The following is a 21,382-nucleotide window of genomic DNA, read 5'->3' as shown; positions in this document are numbered from 1 at the left end:
ACTCTGCAGTTTTTGGGTCTTGGCCCTGAGCTTCACGCTGGCTTTGTGTGCATTTTTTCATAATGTTCCTGTAAATACTTTGCCTGTGTGCTGTACTCTTAAATATGGAATTTACAGATACGTAAATATCTTTGTCTTTTTTTTTTTTTATTGTAGAAGGTCAAAGTTTAGTACAAATGTGTAACAGAAACAGGTACATCCAGTATATTAGGTATGTACTTAATATGAGGTGAATGGTACATATAAAAAGAACATAGCAATACAACATAAGAACAATGGTGAGATCTAAGTATGAATTTTTCCTATCAGGTTATATAATTTAAAACACAGTTTAGTTCTATAATGATATGTATTATTAGGCTATATACGGTGGTATGTTTCAAGGTGACCCTTTAAAAAAAAAAAATGTGCATGGTGTCAGAGTGTATGGTGAATACGCTCAGTTTTATTTGTTCCATCTACTCAATACCTGGGACCAAGGGACTGTTGATGAATGCCAATTAAAAGCTATCATCCGGTGGATTGAGTTAAACAGTGTGTGTATTAGTCTAATATGATATGTGGGTACATTAGGTATAGGTGCAAACAATAAACACATCTTAGGGGTGAGGGGAATTTTTTTGCCTATAATATGTTCAATCTTAGCAGCTGCTTGTAGCCATATGGGTTTCAAATTTTACAGTTCCAGAAGGTATGCAAGATGGTACCTTGAGCTGGGCATCCCCTGAAACATGTGGGAGATACTGATGGATAAAATTATTTTATTTTGTACAGGGTTTAGGTACCATCTAGTGTGTATCTTGATGGCTGTTTCTCTCGCCGAAATTGAGCGAATACATTTCAGTAGGTTTTGGATCGTAGTGGTCCATTCTGGTAGTGTAAAGGATTGGTCCAAGTCAATTTCCCATTAAAGCATTGGTTTTGACTTTTCTGAGAGAGAAAATTAATTTAAGCAGCGGTAAATATGAGAAATCAATCCTCTCTCTCTTGGTGAGGAGATGCAGATTTGTTCAAATTGGGAATAAGGGGGTTGTAATGTTGGAGAGAAGTATTTTTGATAGAATTTTTCAATTTGAGTATAATGGGGTAATTCTGAAATTGGGAGATTGTATAGTTCACATAAATTTGAAAAAGGGCAAAATTTATTTAGGGATAGAGATTTCAAAGTAGTGAGTTTGCATAGTTTCCATATACAGAAAGTGCTGCTACTTTTCCTAACCCTCTCTCAAGGTCCTATTATGATTAGGATACCTTTAGTCCAGGGCTCAAAATTGAGCTACTAGCCAGGCCTTAAAACAGAGTTTCAGATGTTTCTGTGTTTATTAAAAGTCAGCTACAAAAAGTGCAGCTCCTGACTTTTATAAACACACCACTCTCACCTGTCCCAGGATCCAGTGATGCGGCCGCCCGAAGCCTCGGTTCTCTCCCCCTCCTCTCCCCGGTGCCAGCATCACTAGTGTGGGCATCTTGCGGCTTCATAGCTGGGTGCACACTGCGCATGCGCGAGTCGCGATGCATGTCCTGAATGGCCGGGCAGTCTTCTGGGACCTGTGTCCCTGAAGATTGCAGGGAGGGGGGAGGAGGAGAGGAGAACTTCTGCCCGGGCCGCCTAGGCGGCCCGACCGGAAGTTAGAGCTGGGTACCTAAACAAAACCTAGGTACCCCCTCCCCCCCCCCCCCTCCTTGAAGCGGAACTTCCACTTTTGGGTGGAACTCCACTGTAGGAGTTACTCGCCACCAGTTGCCCCACCCAACCCCCACCCTGCCCCTAATCCTGCCCTAATCACATCCTCCTAAATTATCTCATCAACAACTTTATCAGTGCCCATCAGTGCAGCATATCAGTGCCGCCTCACTGGTGCCCATCAATGCAGCCTCACCAGTGCCCATCAGCCCAGCCTCACCAGTGCACGGGGATCAGAGACAGAAGAGCCGGTTGGATCGAACAGAGCAGGGATCTCCCACTGTGACACAGCATGGATTTGAATTGCCCGGCGGCTGCAGTCAAACGAAGTCCCGCCTCCTTGATCGGCTTCTATGATAGACAACATACTACTTCAATTTCCCAGCATTGGACCAGTGTGCTGTCTATCATAGGAGCCAGTCCAGGAAGCGGGACTTGGTCTGACTGGGGCCGCTGGCCAATTCAAATCCATGTTATGTCACAGCGGGAGATCCCCGATCTGTGTGCTTTGGCAGGCTCTGCTCTTCCTCTTCTCTCTCTCTCTCTTCCCAGGTTCCCGGCTGATCTCTGCGAGAAAAGGCCCCATTCACCCCTGCCTGTCGGCGGCGCTCATCCCCACCCCACACTCGCCATATTCCACTCGCCAAATGCAAGCAGGCGAGTGGAAATTTTGGGGGTTGCCTTTAGCCTTTCTGAAATGATGGAATTTGCAGTGCTTTTTTCCTATTTAATATACCTGAATGCTTATAACTTTGCTGCAACATAACCATAAGATAAAAGCATCATCTTGTAGACCACAGAGGCAGTACAGATTTGGAACCAATAAGAGCAACAAGGATGAAGTCCATTAGATTTAAAAAATATTTTTTGACACATACAGTTTTTGTTACACTCACATGAAAGAGGGTAAATGGGGCAGTTGTCTATTTTTGCATTTCTATGTTATACTTCAGAATTGTTCTCTTTTCACAGCATATTGGCGTGTGAGGGATTACCACTTGTGAATGGACAAAGCTGTGACGCGTATGCTGCTGTGTCTCTTGTTGGCCCATCTAGGTAAATATATACAGTACCTTGGTCTTCAATTAAAGCTTTAAAAATAACATTTGTACTTATTTCTCTGTAACGTACTTGTTTCTCTGTTATGTAATTATATTACTAAGAACTTTATGCCAAACGTTTGGATTTCCCTTTAACGTTCTGTCTTGTTGACATAAAGTGCAAATAAATAGTGTCCCTAAAATTAGTGTCCATCATGTTTCTCCTTAGCGGCGTCCACAATTAAAGCACTAACGCACCTATAGATTGTGAGTACCCTCCCGGAGGAATATTTTTTACTTTTAATAAAATCCTTAGCTGTATTACACCATGGAGCTTTTTCTTTCTTTTATATTAAAATCATTGTGGTTACCTGAGAGGATTGGAGTTCACACCAGCGTACCTTGAATGAGCCCAGGAGTGGCTCCAATGCGTGTTTAGACACCGTTTAATTACCGTGTCACACGCCTAGAGGTGAGCGCAAGCACGATTGGGTGATCACAGGAGAGCACAAAAGCATGTTTAATTGTGGACACCGCTAAGGAGAAGCATGATGGACACTAATTTTATGGACACTATTTATTTGCACTTTATGTTTTGATACTAATCAGTTGATTATATTTTGATGTGGACACTTGATTGTCACAAGAGTAGCACCTGGATTTTATGTCCATAGTATATATATATATATATATATATATATATATATATATATAGTGTGTGTGTTATTTTCCTTTTGCATGATGCACTTTTGAGGATATTTCTATATAAGGATCACACTCATTATATTTGTTTTTACTGGCACAATCTTTTTGGTTTTATCATATTAGTGGTATTATTGCACAGTTTTTATATATATTTTAGCACAGACACAATTCGTTATATATTACTTATGCACACGAAATGAAACGTGGTTAGTGTTTGCTGCTTATCTATAGTTGGTATACACTACAGAGGCATTAGTCCACTTGTGGCTCGCAAGATCCCTACATAACTTGTCAGGAAAATATAGCTTTACGTCTGCTAGATCGGCTGACACAAAGTTTATGTAGACCACAGAGTTATAAGCCACAGTCAGTTTGTACCTTGATGCAGATGTTAATAACAGATCGTGGTCAGATTGTACTATTTGCTAAGGCAGGTTAAGAAGAGACTATGATCAGATTGTTCTTGGGGATTTTAGGTGAGTATGCACTAGTTCTGCCTGACAGCATATGGGAGTTCTTCTTCTTGGCGGAAGCTGTAGGTTTTGAATTTTGTGGGGCTCTACCTGTACAACCATGTTATTTATTCACATTGATCTTTGAAAGAATAAGCTCTGTGACAGACTGGCTTGTAGTTATCAATTGAACACAACCGCAGTGATGCTGCAATCGAAGTCTATTGACACTTTATCCAGCTCTCTGAAAGTCCATACCACAGTACAGACATAGAGCTGAAGGAAGAGTCTGCAGGAGCCTTTGTATTGCTTCCACAATTCACTGATCACAGATGCAATGCTTTGCAGGCATGTTTGCAAAAAAAAATAAATAAATAAACAGCTGTTGTGGCTTGTGGTGTGCAGCTGTTCCCATGCAGCCCAGCCTGCCCTGATGCAGATCTCAACAGTGCTTTACCCCATCATTCTAGTAGATTTCCTTACAGCATTTCTCTGTGACCCCTATGTATTTTTTTTTTTTTAGTGGGCAGGATACAGGCCGGAGCCTTGTTACAGGCCTTCCCAGTGCCTTTGGTATTGAAGTACATGTAGGCAGTTGGGGAATCAGTTTGGGTGTTTTGGACCTTTTTTATGTTTTGTTTGGCCTTCACTTCTGTCTTTGGCAAACAGAAGTGGGATTGCTCTGCATGTACAAGTGCACCACAGGACTTAGCCCAATTTTGCTCTTGTGTGATGGAGGTTCCTTTATGGTCTAGTTCATCTGTCTGATGGGGACCACCTCATTACCGTCTATTACCCCCACCGCTAAGTTCCACACAGACACACTGCACTTCTCTTTTCTGGGCCAGAATCCTTCTGCAGATTGGGTATTAGATGTGCATTTCATATCCTCTCTGCCAGTTGAATCATTCAGACCCATTTTGGTCTGCGGTGATGGCCAATTCTGAGAATTTTTTGCAATGGTGAGATTTACCCTTTGCATCGGAGCAATTGAGGGCTTTAGCTTGTGAGTGTACATGAAGTACGAGTCGACAAATGGCTGTAATTTACATTTTAGCTGTGCTGGTTTGTTAAAACGTTCCTATTTTGCTATTGCATGGTTCTCCATAAGTTTTCATGAATGGGCACCTTGGTTAAGGCCCTGAACTATGGAATTCTTGTATCAGAAGCAATGTTTTCAGTTTGTGGCTCTGCCCTATGGCCTCTCCTCTGCACCTTGGATGTTTTTTTTTTTTTTGTTTTTCGTTTTCTTAACAAGAAAATATTTTGAGATCTTTAGGGTACAAGCGATGCATATACACAAACTGTCGCATGAACAATATTATACAGCGTGACATAGAAACCATCGCACCTTGGATGTTTACTGAAGTTTATTTCTAATATTAGATCTGTTGCACTCTCCTGGCAATCCTTTGTGGTATACTTAGACTGTTGAGAGAGTCAGAGCAAGCTTCTTTCGGACGGCATGGCCTTGACTGTCCAGAGGTTGCAGTTGTTTGGGTGGATCCTGAGCCATTTCATTGGTCTTAGAATCGAGCTTTCCAGTCCAGGAGTCACATGACTCTCCACTTTTGAGTGAGGGCGTCTTGGATATGATGGTAGCCTCCTTCCTAAGAGTGAGTTTTGCCCAGGCTCACTGCAGACCTCTGCAACGCAACATTTTGTTGTCATGGACCAAGCCAGTCAGGTGCTTGGACAGATCAATTAATTTGCCACAAGGACCAGGTTGTCTCTGGCCTGGTGGCAGATGCCAAATTGGATTACAATAGGAGGCTTTGCAACCACTGGGACCTGAGAAGTGTATGGAATGGTTCATCCCCTGGGGGGGAAAACGTGGATTACCCAAAATTGGGTACTGGAGGTACTGGAAGACGGGGCAATATTATGACTCGTTTCCTCCTTTTTCCGCTCGGGCGTAGACAATTGATAAGGCGGACATCTCAGGCGGCAGTGCCTGAACACGGTTAGTGGCCTTTAGACCCGTTTAACAACCTTTGTGCAGATAGGGGACTCCAATTGTGGACTGTCTGATTACAGACAAGACAGATTTTTCTCTTGGTACTGGGATCCTCTGACGCAGGTGGCGGATGCTATGGTGGCTTTGTGGGATCAGTACACCCTTATCTGTGCTTTTCTGCCCTTGAAACTTCTTCCTTGTCTGCTTTGAGAGCTCAAGATAAAGGGTATACTGGTGATCCTTATTGCTCCAGGCTGTGCTAGGCAATTATGGTATGCCAACATAGTACAGTTCCTGGCAGATACTTTGTGGTCTTTCAGATGATCAGAATTTTCTGTCCCAAGGGTGATTTTGCCATCCTACTTTAAGGGTTTTTTTTTTTTTTTTTTTGAGTTGGAGGCATCTCTGAATTTGTTTCATACAATGCTAATATGAAAGGCATACTTGACCATACTTCTTATAAGACTATGTGTTTCCACCCTTTACTTTTTTTTTTATTTCTTTTTTTTTGCATCCTGGTCTGGACCAGCATTTGGCTCTCAGCATTTTTGAGGGCCAGGTTTGTGTCTGAACTATCTTGTTTCAGAGGTCATTGGTCTTTCACTACTTGGTTTAGACCTTGTACATGTAGCTTCCCGTTTGTTCCCCTGTGACTCTAATGGGATCTAATTCTGTTTATCCCTGCTCTTCAAAGATCACCTTTACAATGCCTGTGTCTGAACTGGCCTTGCAAGTAACCTTTTCTGGACAAGGTGGTGTTGAGGCCCAGAACATCTTGAGATCTCTGGCTCCAGTTCACCAAAAAACTTCCTTCCCTTGCCCGGCTGTGGTTCAGGTTGTGGTTGTGAGAGTCTGTCTCAGCCACTGCTTTTTCTTGAATACGGTCTCCTTTTGATGGATCTTGTAATGGTACTCTGATTTCTTGGTCCATCATCTTTAGGTGACTCAGGAAGACCCTCGCCTAAATTTATGGTCCAAGGGATCGAGTTCCATCCTTTCTGGTCAAGGCGCACTCTATTCAAACTGTGAGTTGTTCTTTTTTACTCTTTGGGGCAATCCTGCAGCATTTTATGGTTAGCTACTACCTAGTCTCTTTTTTATGTTCCACTAGGCAGATATTCATGGCTCATCTAATGTCAACGTCGTGTGTTGGGTCCATCAGCTCTTTGAGCTATGTGTAGTCAGTTTTCTTTTTTTGTTTTGTATTCCTGGGTCTGTTAGCCTTTCTTGCTATGTTGCCAACCCAGGATGTCCAGAAGCAGCCAATATAAGAAATCCGGTGTCCCTAATAGACAAAAAAAGGAAATAGGATTTTTGTACTCTCCATAAAATCCTTTTTATTGGAGTCCATTGAGGGACACAGGCCCCTCCCCTCTGTGTTTAAATGTTCTTGGTACTACTTGCTAAGTGTCCTTTTTCTCACGTAGGTGGCCGTGTAACCCGACAGTTTAGGAAGTTGTGTCCTTCAGTGGATTCCAAGAAAAGGACAGTGTGTGTAAAATACACTTAAATGCCATTAAATTTACCTGGAGTCAGACAGACCTTGTACTAACAGCCTCTATTTTCATAGTGTTGCCTCCATGTAGAGCAGGGGTAGGCAAACGCTGCACTCCAGTTGTGGTGAAACTACAAATCCCATTAAGCACCGACAGACTTTAACAGCCCCCCGGCATGACTCCCAGAGGCAGAGACCTGACAGGATTTGTAGTTTCACTATGGACGACGTGCCAAGGTTTGCCTGCTTCTGAGGTAGAGAACCTAAATATGATTGATTGCAGTCCAGCAGGCACCAGAATAGAACACTGGACTGGGAAAAGCAGGAATGCATTTCCATTCAGATTAAAATGTAGGCTAGGATTTTCTTTTTCCATATAAAAGAGAAAGCATAGTTTAATTCTGGCATTTGCTTTTAGGAACGACCAAAAGAAAACCAAAGTGAAGAAGAAAACCAGCAATCCCCAGTTCAATGAGAAGTTCTACTTTGAGGCAAGTTGAAATAACGTGTGAGGCAATTTTGAAATTTACCTCACACGTATAATCTGTTCTCTCTTTTAAAATGTGGTGTTTTGAGGATATGTGGGTTTTCATACCAGCTTGCAAGATGAAACAAAAAGAAAATGATTTAAAAAAAATGGCTAAAGGAATTTCCCCACAACACCTCTTAGGAACACAATAGGTTGATCTGTCTCCTCCAGCGCTTGCTGCTTTCAAATTTGAATGTTCTTCTACATTGGCTGGTTCTTTAGGTACCTACATCTTGCATACAACTTATTTTGTGTCGCTTGTATTTTCCTGCTACAGTAACCAATGTCTGTCAATAAAAGTATATGATGGAGAGCAGCAGTATTAACTGTGGCTTTGCGCCAGCTTTTCAGGATAGTTTTATATTGACATTTCTAAGCTTTAAATGACCATCAAATGTAGATCAAAATGTTAGTATAATATCAAGGCAAAACTTTTTTTTTTCAATTTTCAGACACAGTGGGCATGGATTAAAACACCTTTTTGGTTTTCACAGAAAAAAAAATCTAACAGGAGTTCTAGCCTTCTCCTTATTGTACTAAAGAAATACATTTTTTTGTAATGCTTTTGGAGAGTTGTTCTTGTATGTTTGCTAAAACCTTGTCAGCAGAGCAAGAAGGAGCTGCAATCCTTCTCCACTCTGTCCAAAATGAAGAAGAAATGTTTTGGCTGAACGAACACTTTTAGCTGTACTATGTGAAAGAGTTCCTAATATCATGCATATAAAGCTATGTAAAAATCACCCATAACTATAGAGAAACTGAGAAGTGTGGCCTAATTTTCTATACGTTTTTTCCATGTTCGGCATGTGAATGGCCTTTGTTTTTTCAATCAAATGATATTTTTGGGCAGGATGTCAAACTATTTTCCCTACTGTACAACCTGTTTTGTGTGATGTATGTTTTGTGGCACCTTAATAGATACTAATCTTAAAGAGGGAGTTTGCAGCCCCCACATGGTGTTATTGACCGTATTAATAAATATTAATTTTTATAATAAAATAAGTATTAATAAATGTCTCTTTTCAGGTGACAAGATCAAGTAGCTACACTAAGAAGTCACAATTTCAAGTAGAGGAAGAAGATATAGAAAAACTAGAAGTGAGGTTTGTAGCTCAGAATAGTATTTTTGTACTATAAAACCTCTAACCTCTGCGTTTAGGAAAGGTTACCCAAAGGGTTATATTTCAAAATAAAGAACATTTTTAAAAATCTGTAGCTTCAGTTTAACAGGTGAAATACACATAGGAGGTATTTTACCTGCCAAAGAATTTGTCTTTTCTGTCTATCTAACGCTGACATTTAAATACCTCTTATACTCAGACCAGGTCTGTCTGACACTTAAGTAAAGCAGCACCTTATCCTAGCCCTTCCTCATATCAACATGTTTTTTGCAATATAGCACAACCATTCGGCTCATTATGTATTTTTTCCTCCTGCAGTCTGAGCTCTGCTGCTCAGGAAATGCAAGATACTGATGCAAGTCCCATTCATGCAGTTACACTTAAAAATATGAATGTGCAGCATTCCTTATAACAAGTGATCCTCGCTTAACCAAATATTTCATTTTGTAAACAAACATTACTTTCAAATGTAAAGTAAATAGTGGGCGATACCAATAACACACACAAAAAAAAAAAAATATATATATATATATATATATATATATATATATATATATATATATATATATATATATATATATATATATATATATATATATATATTAATATTTTTACGAAAGTGAGTACACCCCTCACATTTTTGTAAATACTTTTATATCTTTACATTGTAGCAAAGTGACATTTCCTCAGTGTTGTCAAATGTAAAGTAGTGAGTGTACAGCTTGTATGACAGTGTAAATTTGTTGTCCCCCCAAAATAACACAACACACAGCCATTAATGTATAAACCGCTGGCAACAAAAGTGAGTACACCCCTAAGTGAAAATGTCCACATTGGGCCCAATTAGCCATTTTCCCTGTCTGGTGTCATGTGACTCGTTAATGCTACAAGGTCTCAGGTGTGAATGGGAAGCAGGTGTGTTAAATTTGGTGTTATCGTTCTCTCTCATACTGGTCACTGGAAGTTCAACATGGCACCTCATGGCAAAGAACTCTCTTGAGGATCTGAAAAAAAGAATTGTTGCTCTACATAAAGATGGCCTAGGCCAGTGATGGCGAACCTTGGCACCCCAGATGTTTTGGAACTACATTTCCCATGATGCTCATGCACTCTACAGTGGAGCATCATGGGAAATGTAGTTCCAAAACATCTGGGGTGCCAAGGTTCGCCATCACCGGCCTAGGCTATAAGAAGATTGCCAAGACCCTGAAACTGAGCTGCAGTACGGTGGCCAAGACCATACAGTGGTTTAACAGAACAGGTTCCACTCAGAACAGGCCTCTCCATGGTTGACCAAAGAAGTCGAGTGCACATGCTCAGCGTAATATCCAGATATTGTCTTTGGGAAATAGATGTATGAGTGCTGCCAGCATTGCTGCAGAGGTTGAAGGGGTCAGCCTGTCAGTGCTCAGACCATATGCCGCACACTGCATCAAATTGGTGTGCATGGCTGTCGTCCCAGAAGGAAGCCTCTTCTAAAGATGATGCACAAGAAAGCCCGCAAACAGTTTGCTGAAGACAAGCAGACTAAGAACATGGATTACTGGAATCATGTCCTGTGGTTTGATGAGACCAAGATAAACTTATTTGGTTCAGATGGTGTCAAGCGTGTGTGGCGGCAACCAGGTCAGGAGTTCAAAGACAAGTGTGTCTTGCCTACAGTCAAGCATGGAAGTGTCATGGTCTGGGGCTGCATGAGTGCTGCTGGCACTGGGGAGCTAAAGTTCATTGAGGGAACCATGAATGGCAACGTACTGTGAGATACTGAAGCAGATCATGATCCCCCTCCCTTCGGAGACTGGGCCGCAGGGCAGTATTCCAACATAACGACCCCAAACACACCTCCAAGACGACCACTGCCTTGCTAAAGAAGCTATGGGTAAAGGTGATGGACTGGCCAAGCATATCTCCAGACCTAAACCCTCTCTTGAGCATTTGTGGGGCATCCTCAAACGGAAGGTGGAGGTGCGCAAGGTCTCTAACATCCACCAACTCCTTGATGTCGTCATGGAGAAGTGGAAGAGGACTCCAGTGGCAACCTGTGAAGCTCTGGTGAACTCCATGCCCAAGAGGGTTAAGGCAATGCTGGAAAATTAATGGTGGCCACACAAAATATTGACACTTTGGGCCCAATTGTACCTTTTCACTTCACGCTGTACTCACTCTTGTTGCCAGCAGTTTAGACATAATGGCTGTATGTTGAGTTATTTTGAGGGGACAGCAAATTTACACTGTTATACAAGCTGTACACCCACTACTTTACGTTGTAGCAAAGTGTCATTTCTTCAGTGTTGTCACACGAAAGATAGAATACAATTTTTACAAAAATGCAAGAGGTGTAAACAAAGTTGTGCTCATAAGTTTACATGGCAGAATTTATGATTTCTGACCATTTTTCAGAGAATATGAATAACACAAACTTTTCTTTTACTCATGGTTAGTGTTTTGCTGAAGCCGTTTATTATCAGTCAACTGTGTTTTACTCTTTTTAAATCCTAATGGCAATAGAAACTACCCAAATGACCCTGATCAAAAGTTTACATACCCCAGTTCTTAATACCGTGTAGTGCCATCAATGACAGCTTGAAGTCTTTTGTGGTATTTGTGGATGAGGCTCTTTATCTTTTCAGATGGTAAAGCTGCCCATTCCTCTGGGCAAAAAGCCTCCAATTCCTGTAAATTCTTGAGCTGTCTTGCATGAACTGCACATTTTGAGATCTCCCCAGAGTGGCTCAATGATATTGAGGTCAGGAGACTGAGATGGCCGCTCCAGAACCTTCACTTTATTCTGCTGTAGCCAATGACAGTTTGACTTGGCCTTGTGTTTTGGATCATTGTCATGTTGGAATACATACGTACGTCTCATGTGCAGCTTCCTGGCTGATGAATGCAAATGTTCATCCAGTATTTTTTGATAACATACTGCATTCATCTTGCCATCAATTTTGACCAAATTTCATGTGCCTTTTGTAGCTCATACATCCCCAAAACATCAGCGATCCACCTCCATGTTTCACAGCAGGAATGGTGTACCTTTCATCATAGGCCTTATTGACTGACTCCTCTCCAAATGAAGCGTTTATGGTTGTGGCCAAAAAAATTTTGGTCTCATCACTCCAAATGACTTTGTGCCAGAAGGTTTGAGGCTTGTGTCTGTGCTGTTTGGCGTATTATAAGCGGGATACTTTGTGGCATTTGTATAGTAATGGCTTTCTTCTGGCGACTCGACCATGCAGCCCATCTTTCTTCAAGTGCCTCCTTATTGTGCATCTTGAAATAGCCACGCCACGTTTTCAGAGAGTCCTGTATTTCTCCTGAAGTTATTTGTTGGTCTATCTTTGCATCCCAAACAATTTTCCTGGCAGTTGTGGCTGAAATTTTAGTTGGTCTACCTGAATGTAGTTTGTTTTCAACAGAATCCCTCATTTTCCATTTCTTGATTAGAGTTTGAACACTGCTGATTGGCATTCTCAATTCCTTGGATACCTTTTTATATCCCTTTCCTGTTTTATACGGTTCAACTACCTTTCCCTGCAGATCCATTCAGAAATGTCAGTGCAGCACTAGATGAAAGATGCAAGGGTCTGTCAGGAGTCCAGAAACTCACTGACCTTTTACACACACACACATTACAAGTAAACTGATCATAGATGAGGATGGTTACCTTTTTAATAGCCATTCAAACCCCTTTGTGTCAACCTGTGTGCATGTTATCAGACCAAAATCGCCAGGGAGGGCATGTAAACTTTTGATCAGGGTCATTTTGGGTAGTTTTCTGTTGTCATTGTGATTTAAAAATAGTAAACACAGTTGATTGATAATAAATGGCTTCAGCCAAACACTAACCATGAGTGAAAGAAAAGAAAAATGGCCAAGAAATCATAAATTCTGCCAGGCCAGGGTATGTAAACTCATGAGCACATCTGTGTGTGTGTGTATATAATGTGTGTGTGTGTGTGTGTGTATATGTGTGTGTGTATGTGTATATATATATATATATATATATATATATATATATATATATATATATATATATATATATATATATATATATATATATATGTGTATGTGTGTGTATATATATTATATTTTAACCACTTCAATACAGGGCACTTACACACCTTCCTGCAAAGACCAATTTTTAGCTTTCAGTGCTGTCGCAGTTTGAATGACAATTGCGCGGTCATCCATCACTGTACCCAAACTAGATTTTTATCATTTTGTTCCCACAAATAGAGCTTTCTTTTGGTGGTATTTGATCACCTCTGCGTTTTTTAATTTTTGCTAAACAAATAAAAAAGGACCGAAAATTTTGAAAAAAATAAAAGTTTTGCTTTTTGTTTCTGTTAAAAAAAATTTTGTAAATAAGTAAGTTTTCTCTTTCACTGATGGGCACTGACAGGCACTGATAAGGCGGCACCAATGAGCGGGTACTGATGGGAACTGACGATGGGCACTGATGGGTGGCACTGATATGCATCACTGATGGGCATTGATAGGTGGCACTGATGGGCACTGATAGGCAACCCTGATGGGCACTGAAAGGCTGCAAAGATGGGTTCTTATGGGTGGCACTGATAGGCGGCACTGATAGGCGGCACTGATAGACAGCACTGATGGGCACTGATATATGGCATTGATACGCGGCACTGATAGGCATCTCTGGTGGCACTGGCAGTGGTAGGCATTGTGAGTGGGCACTAATTGGCAGCTGCCTGGGCACAGATTAGTAGTTCCCTGGGGGTCTAGGGGGCATACCTGGTGGTCCTTGGCAGCTTCCCTGGTGGTCCTGGGTGGGATCCAGGGGGGGCTGTGCTGATAAACAATCAGCACAGACCCCCTTGTCAGGAGAACAGCCGATCGGCTCTCCACTGCTTGCGTCTGTCAGACGCGAGTGAGGAAAAGCCGATCACCGGCTCTTCCTATTTACATTGTGATCAGCCGTGATTGGGCACGGCTGATCACGTGGTAAAGAGTCTCCGTCAGAAAATCTTTACCTAGATCGGAGTTGCGCGGTGTCAGACTGACACACCGCAATGATCGCCGAGATGCGCGCCCCCGGGTGCGCGCAGTGGCTTAATATTCTGAGGACGTCATGTGACACCCAGTCAGGGTATTGAAACCACTTTGCAGCTGTCATTTTGCTATATGGCGGGCGGCAAGTGGTTAAAAAAAAAAAAAAATTCTCTACCCAAAAATGGAACTTCCGCTTTAAGGGGAGGTGACCCCCTGACATGCCACGTTTGGCATATCTTTTTTTTTTTTTTTTCGGGGGGGACGGGGACTTGGGGGCGGAAAACTTCTGTTTTAGAGGGTTCCAGCCTCACTTCCTCCTGGCGAACCCGCGGCTCCGGAAGGAAGATCACCTCTCTCATTCAACCAGACCCCCCCCCCCCCCCCTCGGCAATCATCTGAGACACGTCGCAGGTCCCAGATGTTCTCCCGGCCAGTCACAGCGTGCAACGCGGCTCGCACATGTGCAGTGCGTGCCCAGCTGTGAAGCCACAGCCGGGCGCCCATGGTGACAATGCCAGTGCCACAGAGAGAAGGGGGAGAAGAGCGTGGTTTCATTCCCCCGCATCGCTGGACCCTGGGACAAGTGAGTGTCCGATTTTATTAAGTCAGCAGCTGCAGTATTTTTTAGCTGCTGACTTTTATTTTTTTTAATTTTCTTAAGCGGAACTCCGCTTGAAAGTGAAAATTCTTAAATAATACAGCCTGTACGATGACGCATAAAAATTCACAAAGTCCACATGAAAGATAATCCGCAATATTTGTTGTAAAATCCCAAATGGTGGTACATGTGTCACAAAACTTCATCCAAGTCTTACTTCACAAACCTCCCAGTGTGCCACACCAAAACACCACAGTGTTCTTCAGGTGTCCCCTCACCTATTCAGATGGATTTCTGTGTTCAAAAGAGGTAAAACAAGGCATAAAATCCAAAGCCTCCACTGGATGTCTCCACAGCAGTTAAATCAGCTTCTCAACACCGCTATACACCATATCATATGACTCATGGAGATTATGTAAAGAAAGAGAGTAACCCTAATTTTATAAAAAAAATTGCATCCAAGTATGTCTATAATTCACTATTACCAGATATCAGTCACAGAGTGACACGCTTCATGGAGATTGTATATGTGTGATAAAATCTGTAAAAGGGGTGCTATTGGTTTCACCCACTGTTTACTTTACATTTGAAAATAATTATTTGTTTATGCATATATAATAAAATAGTTAGGTGAGGATCAATTTTTATATATTGAGAGCTGCACACTGGAGCTCTGTTGCTGGTTTTACAAGAGTGTTAGCTGCTATAAAATTGAATATTCACGATTCATTAGAGCAGCGTGGGGATAAAAAAAAAAGCAGTGCAAGTATAAAAATAAAAAATTAAAGTGTTCACCTTTTCAGAAAAAAATGAAAAGGTGAACACTGTAGGCCCCAACCCCTAAGAAAATGTACCATTTAAAAAAAAAATAATAAGGTAATTTTAAATTGGCAGCAACACATCTCAAACATGCCCTAAACATCTTTGGGGCACGGCCATGTTTACCACGGTGTAGCATCCCTTCTTCTTTTAACACTCTGTAAACATCTGGGAACTGAGGAGACCAGTTGCTGCAGTTTTGGGAGAGTAACATTGTCTCTCTTCTTTTGCCTGATATAGGATTCTAACTGCTCAACAGTCTTGGGTCTTCTTTGTCATATCTCTTTTTGTTCATTGACGGACACAGCACTTCTAATCTTGACCTTAGGGTTATATCACCACCTTTAGGAGTAGGACTAGGCAGAAATGACAAAACAAGCACAGCACCGCCCAGGGCGGTGCCTATTGGTAGTAACCCCCCACTCTGCTACAGGCAGCTCAGTTTTTTTCTGCCTAGTCTAGAAGGACCTGGCTCCCTGCTGGGACCTGTGGTCCTGTTTGGATTCATTTTATTTTCGCTGGGTCGGCCGCGACAAGCCCCACTCTGCACTGGTGTGGCCAGCGGGCTAAGACACCTTGCAGGGACACATATGACCAGGCACCTGATGTCTGGGTCACAGTGTTGCCACAGCCGACAGCCACTCCGTCTAGGCGGGAAGTGGATCTGTTCGGGGAGTGAGACCCACAATCCCTGCTGGACACGTAAGCATGAGCTCCACTGGCCCGGTCCAGGCATGGTGGAGCAGCTGGGTACTCCCTGGGGTGCTTGGTTTTGAGGGTATTTTCTTCCCTTCCCCTCTCCATTTCCCCCGCCCCTCGGCTACACCGCTGGGTTACCTGGCTTGGGGGTCCCCTCCAGACGGTCTCTGTATGTTGTGCTGGGAGTGGTGGCTGGCATCTGTCTCCTCATGCCTCCTCATATTTTCATAATCTGTGGCTATTTTCCTGTGGTCTTGGGGCACTCGGGCTCTATTTACAGAAGCAGGGCTGGCAGCTAAGAGGGTGGTCTGCCTTTCTCTCTCTCTCCCTAGTGGGCGTTCGGTCCCTGGTAGTGTCCGGTCGAGTATAGGGCGCTATGGCATCTGAAGCAGGTGCCCCTGACACCTCCGTGACGGCAGCTGGCCTCTCTGGGTGTGCGGTGCCCCTGGACGCAGTCCTGGAATCCTTCCTCTCCCGGGTTGAGGTGGCGTGCGGGCATAAGGCAGGTAAGAAATATCCCCTTCCCCCTCCTTCTTCTAGGGAGGACTTTGATCTGGGCTGGGGCTCCGTCGTGGCAGGCGGCCCCTGCCTGGAGGGTTTGGATGATGCGGCCCCTGATCCTTCGGACAGCGAGGATGAGTCCTCTACGTCTGTTGCGTCGCATGAGAAAGCACTGGCGGTGCGCAATACTTTGAAAATTGAGGATCCGGTAGGGGCGTCTGCAGAAGTGTCGGTCCCTTTTGGGTCGCACAAACTGGTCCGCACCGCTAAGGTGTTTCCTTACCTTTCTTATTTTAATATGTTTATTTACAAGGATTGGGAGTGACCGCAGCGGTCCTTTTCAGTTCCGAGGCGTTTTTCGGTGCATTACCCCTTTGAAGAGAGTTTGTTGAAGAAATGGGCTTCCCTTCCGGTCGTTGATCCTCCAGTGTCCAGGTTAAATAAGGCGACCATGATTCCTGTGGAGGGGTCCCCTTCTTTCAAAGCTCCTGCTGACAGGAAGGCTGAGGCAGTTGCGCGATCTATGTTTTCTATGGCGGGGTCGGCTCTTCGTCCGGTGCTAGCCACGGCTCTGGTGTCGCAGACACTTACTGAATGGGCTAAGCTGTCACACTGCAAGTTGGGTAATGAGCAAGCGTCCCCAGTCTGTATGGAACTGACAGACCAGTTAGTGCAGGGACTTAAGTATGTCTGTGATGCAGCCCTGGACACGGCCTGTTACTTCCTAAGGTTTCCGTGTCGGCCGTGCTTCTTCGCTGGCTGCTTTGGCTCAACTGCTGGTCGGTAGACCAGATGTCTAAGAAGGCTTTGGCGGATTTGCCTTTCCTGGGTGGGAGGCTGTTTGGAGCCTCTCTAGATGACATTATTAAGGACATTACTGGGGGGGAAAAGTACTTTACTTTTCTCCCACAGTCCAAAAAAGGCAAGGAGCCCCATCGTAGGCAGGGTCCCTCCTTTTCCCCTCACAAGCATCTTTTTCGTCCACCCGTTTCTGTGGACAAGCTTTCCCAGCCCATCAAGACTCCCACGGATGGGCAAAAGCGCCCTTGGCATCACAAGCCCACGGACAAGTCCTCTTCCGCATGAAGGTTTACCCCCGCCCGACTTACGGGTGGGGGGTCGACTTCGGTGGTTTACAGACCAGTGGACTTCTCTTCTCTTCTTTCTGACCAGTTGGTCTGCGAACTAATTTTGTCCGGTTACAAGATAATTTTTTTCCTGTCCGCCAGACAGGTTTCTGCCCTCCAATCTTCATCTTCTCCCGTCTCATCGGAAGGCCTTGTTTTTGGGGCGGTACAGGACTTGCTTCTTTGGGGGGTAATAGTTCCTGTACCAGATTCAGAAAGGTTTTCGGGGTTCTACTCCAATCTATTCGTGGTACCAAAGAAGGAGGGAGCTCGTCTGATCCTGGACCTCAAGGCCCTCGATCGTTTCAGGATGGAGTCCGTTCGTTCAGTGGTGGCCGCGCTTCATCAAGGGGATTTCCTGGCCTCTCTGGACATCAAGGACACGTACTTGCATATCCCCATCTGCATCAGGCACCAGCGGTTCCTGTGTTTTGCAGTCAGGGATGCGCAATATCAGTTTGTGGCACTTCCCTTTGGGCTGGCGTCAGCACCACGGGCCTTCACCAAGGTGCTGGCACCAGTTCTGGTGTTACTGAGACAGAGACAGCGTGGGATCGCGGTCGTGAGTTACCTGGACGATTTCTTCCTGAGAGTGGCGTCAGCCTCAGAACTGAGACGAAGTGGCAATTGCCATGCAGACCTTACAAGAGTTTGGCTGGGTGTTGAATCTCCAGAAGTCCATGTTGCTTCTGACCCAACGCCTGGAGTACTTGGGATTGATTCTGTACTGTGCACGGGCTTAGATTTTTCTTCCACCGATCAAACTGCAGACCCTTAGCTTCGCGGTGCGGTCGCTGCTGTCCCGCAGGCGATTGTCACTGCGTGTTTGCATGCGGGTTCTGGGACTCATGGTATCCACCTTCGAGCCGTTTCACTCGGGGCTTGCAGAGGGAGATCTTGTCCAAATGGGACAAGTCCCCGGCCTCTCTGGATTGTCAGATCCGGTTGGGCCATCTGGCCAGGACCTTGCTCCTTTGGTGGCTTCGGTCCCCGGTTCTACGATCCGGGAAGTTTTCTTCCTCTCCATTGGACGGTGCACATGACAGATGCCAGCCTGACCGGTTGGGGGTTCTGGGGCTTTGGTCCGTCCAGGGCCGCTGGACGCCAGAGGAATCCCGCCTATTGATCAATGCGTTGGAGTTGCGGGCAATCAGGTTATGCCTCTCCATTTTGACGCAGTGGCTGCGCAGTCGCCCGGTCAGGATCCAGTCGGACAATGCCACAGCGGTGGCTTACGTCAACCACCAAGGAGCTTGGCAGTGGCACTGGAGGGCACATTCTGCGGTGGGCAGAACTTCATGTGCCAGCTTTGTCAGCCATTTACATTCCGGGCGTAGAAAACTGGCAAGCGGATTACCTCAGCCATCAGTTGCTGGATCAGGGGGAATCGTCACTGCATCCGGAAGTTTTTCGTCTCATTTTGCCTGCGGTGGGGCATGCCGGATGTGGACCTTCTGGCCTCTTGTCTCAATCGGAAGGTGCAGGGATTTGTGGCCAGAACAAGAGATCCCTTGGCAGAGGCGTCAGACGCGCTGGTGGTGCCATGGGGGCACTATCAGCTCATTTATGCTTTCCCTCCTCTCAAACTCCTTCCTTGTCTGCTACGCAGGGTAGAGGCCGAGGGAATTCTGGTAATTCTGATTGCTCCAGATTGGCCTCGGCGTCCATGGTACGGATGGTGGCGGACGTTCCCTGGCGGCTACCGATGGAGGCTACCGATGGAGGAGGACCTCTTGGCTATTGAAAGCCAGGTGCTGAAAGACCAGGGGTTGTCAGCTTCTGTGATTCCCACTATGTTGAGGGCACGCAAGTCCACTTCACAGAAAATTTATCATCGCACCTGGAAGGTTTACATCTCGTTGTGCAAGTCTGTGGGGTGGCATCAGCGTTCCTATTCGGTGTCTAGTATCCTGGTGTTTCTGCAGCATGGGGTTGATCAGAATCTTTCTTTGAGCACTATCAAGGGGCAAATATCGGCTCTGGCTGTCCTTTTTTCAGCGACCTTTGGCCACCCACTCGTTGGTACCTAAACCTGGTACTTTAGAAACTGCCGTTCGAGGACAATATGGAGATCCCTTTACTCACGCTCTCTCAGAAGGTTGTCTTTTTAGTGGCTATTACGTCCGCTCAGCGAGTTTCTGAGCTGAAGGCCTTGTCGTGCAAGCCTCCTTATTTGGTTCTTCACAAGGATAAGGTGGTGCTGCGTCTGCATCCCTCGTTTCTCCCTAAGGTGGTATCTGCCTTTCATCTGAATGAGGACATTGTGCTTCCTTCTTTGTGTCCTCGACCGTCGCACCCCAAGGAGGTCGCTTTGCACTCTCTGGGTGTAGTTTGGGCTCTCCGTGTGTATCTGTTGGTTACGGCTCCTTTTCGTAAGACGGATTCACTGTTTGTAAATATAGATGGTCCGGGGAAGGGCCTGGTGGTTTCATCGGCCACTATTTCTCGATGGATCAGACAGATTATTGTCCAGGCGTATGCCATTAAGGGGCGGGTGCCCCCCTTTCCCGTCACGGCGCATTCTACCAGGGCAGTTAGTGCTTCCTGGGCCTTCCGGCATCAAGCCTCCGTTTCTCAAGTATGTAGGGTGGCTACCTGGTCATCAGTACACACTTTCACCAAATTTTACAAGGTGGATGTTGTCCCATCTTCAGATGCATGTTTTGCAGGTGGCCGTCTGAGATGTTTGGACTCCCCTTACGGGGGACTCTGTTTGGGTGGAGGTTATTTTATTTTGGTTTATGTTCCCACCCCTCGTTGTGGCACTGCTTTGGGATGTCCGTAAGGTAAAGATTAGAAGTGCTGTGTCCGTCAATGAACGAAAGAGAAAACAGGATTTTTTTTTTCTACAATCCCTTTCTGAGTTCATTGACGGACACAGCACCCACCCCTCTTTTTTGTACTGCATGTTAGGAACTGAGCTGCCTGTAGCAGACTGGGGGGACTTCCCTGGGCGTAGCTGTGCTTGTTTTGTTATTTCTGCCTAGTCCTACTTCTAAAGGTGGTGATATAACCCTAAGGTCAAGATTAGATGTGCTGTGTCAGTCAATGAACTCAGAGAAAGGGATTTTACAGTGAGTAGAAAAAAATCAATTTTTTTCATTTCAAGATGCAACAGATCTTTTCGATTGGTGAAAGGTCTGGACTACAAGAAAGCCAATTAAGTACCCGGACTCTTCTACTAAGAAGCCATGCTGTTGTCATAGATGCAGTATGCGGTTTAGCATTGTCATGCTGGAATATGTAAGGCCTTCCCTGAAAAAGATGTCTGGATGGGAGCATATGCTGCTCTTTAAACCTGGATATATCTTTCAGCATTGATGGTGCCTTTCCAGGTGTGCAAACTACCTATTCTAAATGCACTAACACACCCCCCACAACATCAGACCTTTAAACTGAGCACTGATAACAAGCTGGAAGGTCCCTCTTCTATTTGGTTCGGAGTACACGGAGCCCATGGTTGCCACAAAAATGTTAAATTTAGTTTATAGAGCTTTAACTTTCGTGGAATGGCCAACTGTGTTCACAGACAGTGCAGTGATTTTTGAAAGTATTCCTGAGCCCATGCAGTGATGTCCATTATAGACTCGTGACTGTTTTTAACGCAGTGCCGTCTGAGGGCCCGAAGATCACGGGCAT

General features: G+C 44.5%; 1 protein-coding gene across 1 annotated transcript in view; it reads left to right on the top strand.

Moving 5' to 3' along the window:
* Positions 1–21,382, top strand: part of RASA2 (RAS p21 protein activator 2) — a 214,701-nt gene that overhangs the window by 98,409 nt on the left and 94,910 nt on the right. The window contains exons 6-8 of the mRNA XM_073625641.1: positions 2,657–2,740; positions 7,752–7,824; positions 8,889–8,965. Of these exons, the coding sequence (XP_073481742.1) occupies positions 2,657–2,740; positions 7,752–7,824; positions 8,889–8,965 (234 nt within the window). The remainder of the gene's footprint in view (positions 1–2,656; positions 2,741–7,751; positions 7,825–8,888; positions 8,966–21,382) is intronic.

This window comes from Aquarana catesbeiana, linkage group LG04 (assembly GCF_042186555.1).
Source record: "Aquarana catesbeiana isolate 2022-GZ linkage group LG04, ASM4218655v1, whole genome shotgun sequence".
Classification (NCBI taxonomy): Eukaryota; Metazoa; Chordata; class Amphibia; order Anura; family Ranidae; genus Aquarana; species Aquarana catesbeiana.
Note: the sequence above shows the minus strand (reverse complement) of the source record. Positions and strands in the feature narration are given on the sequence as shown.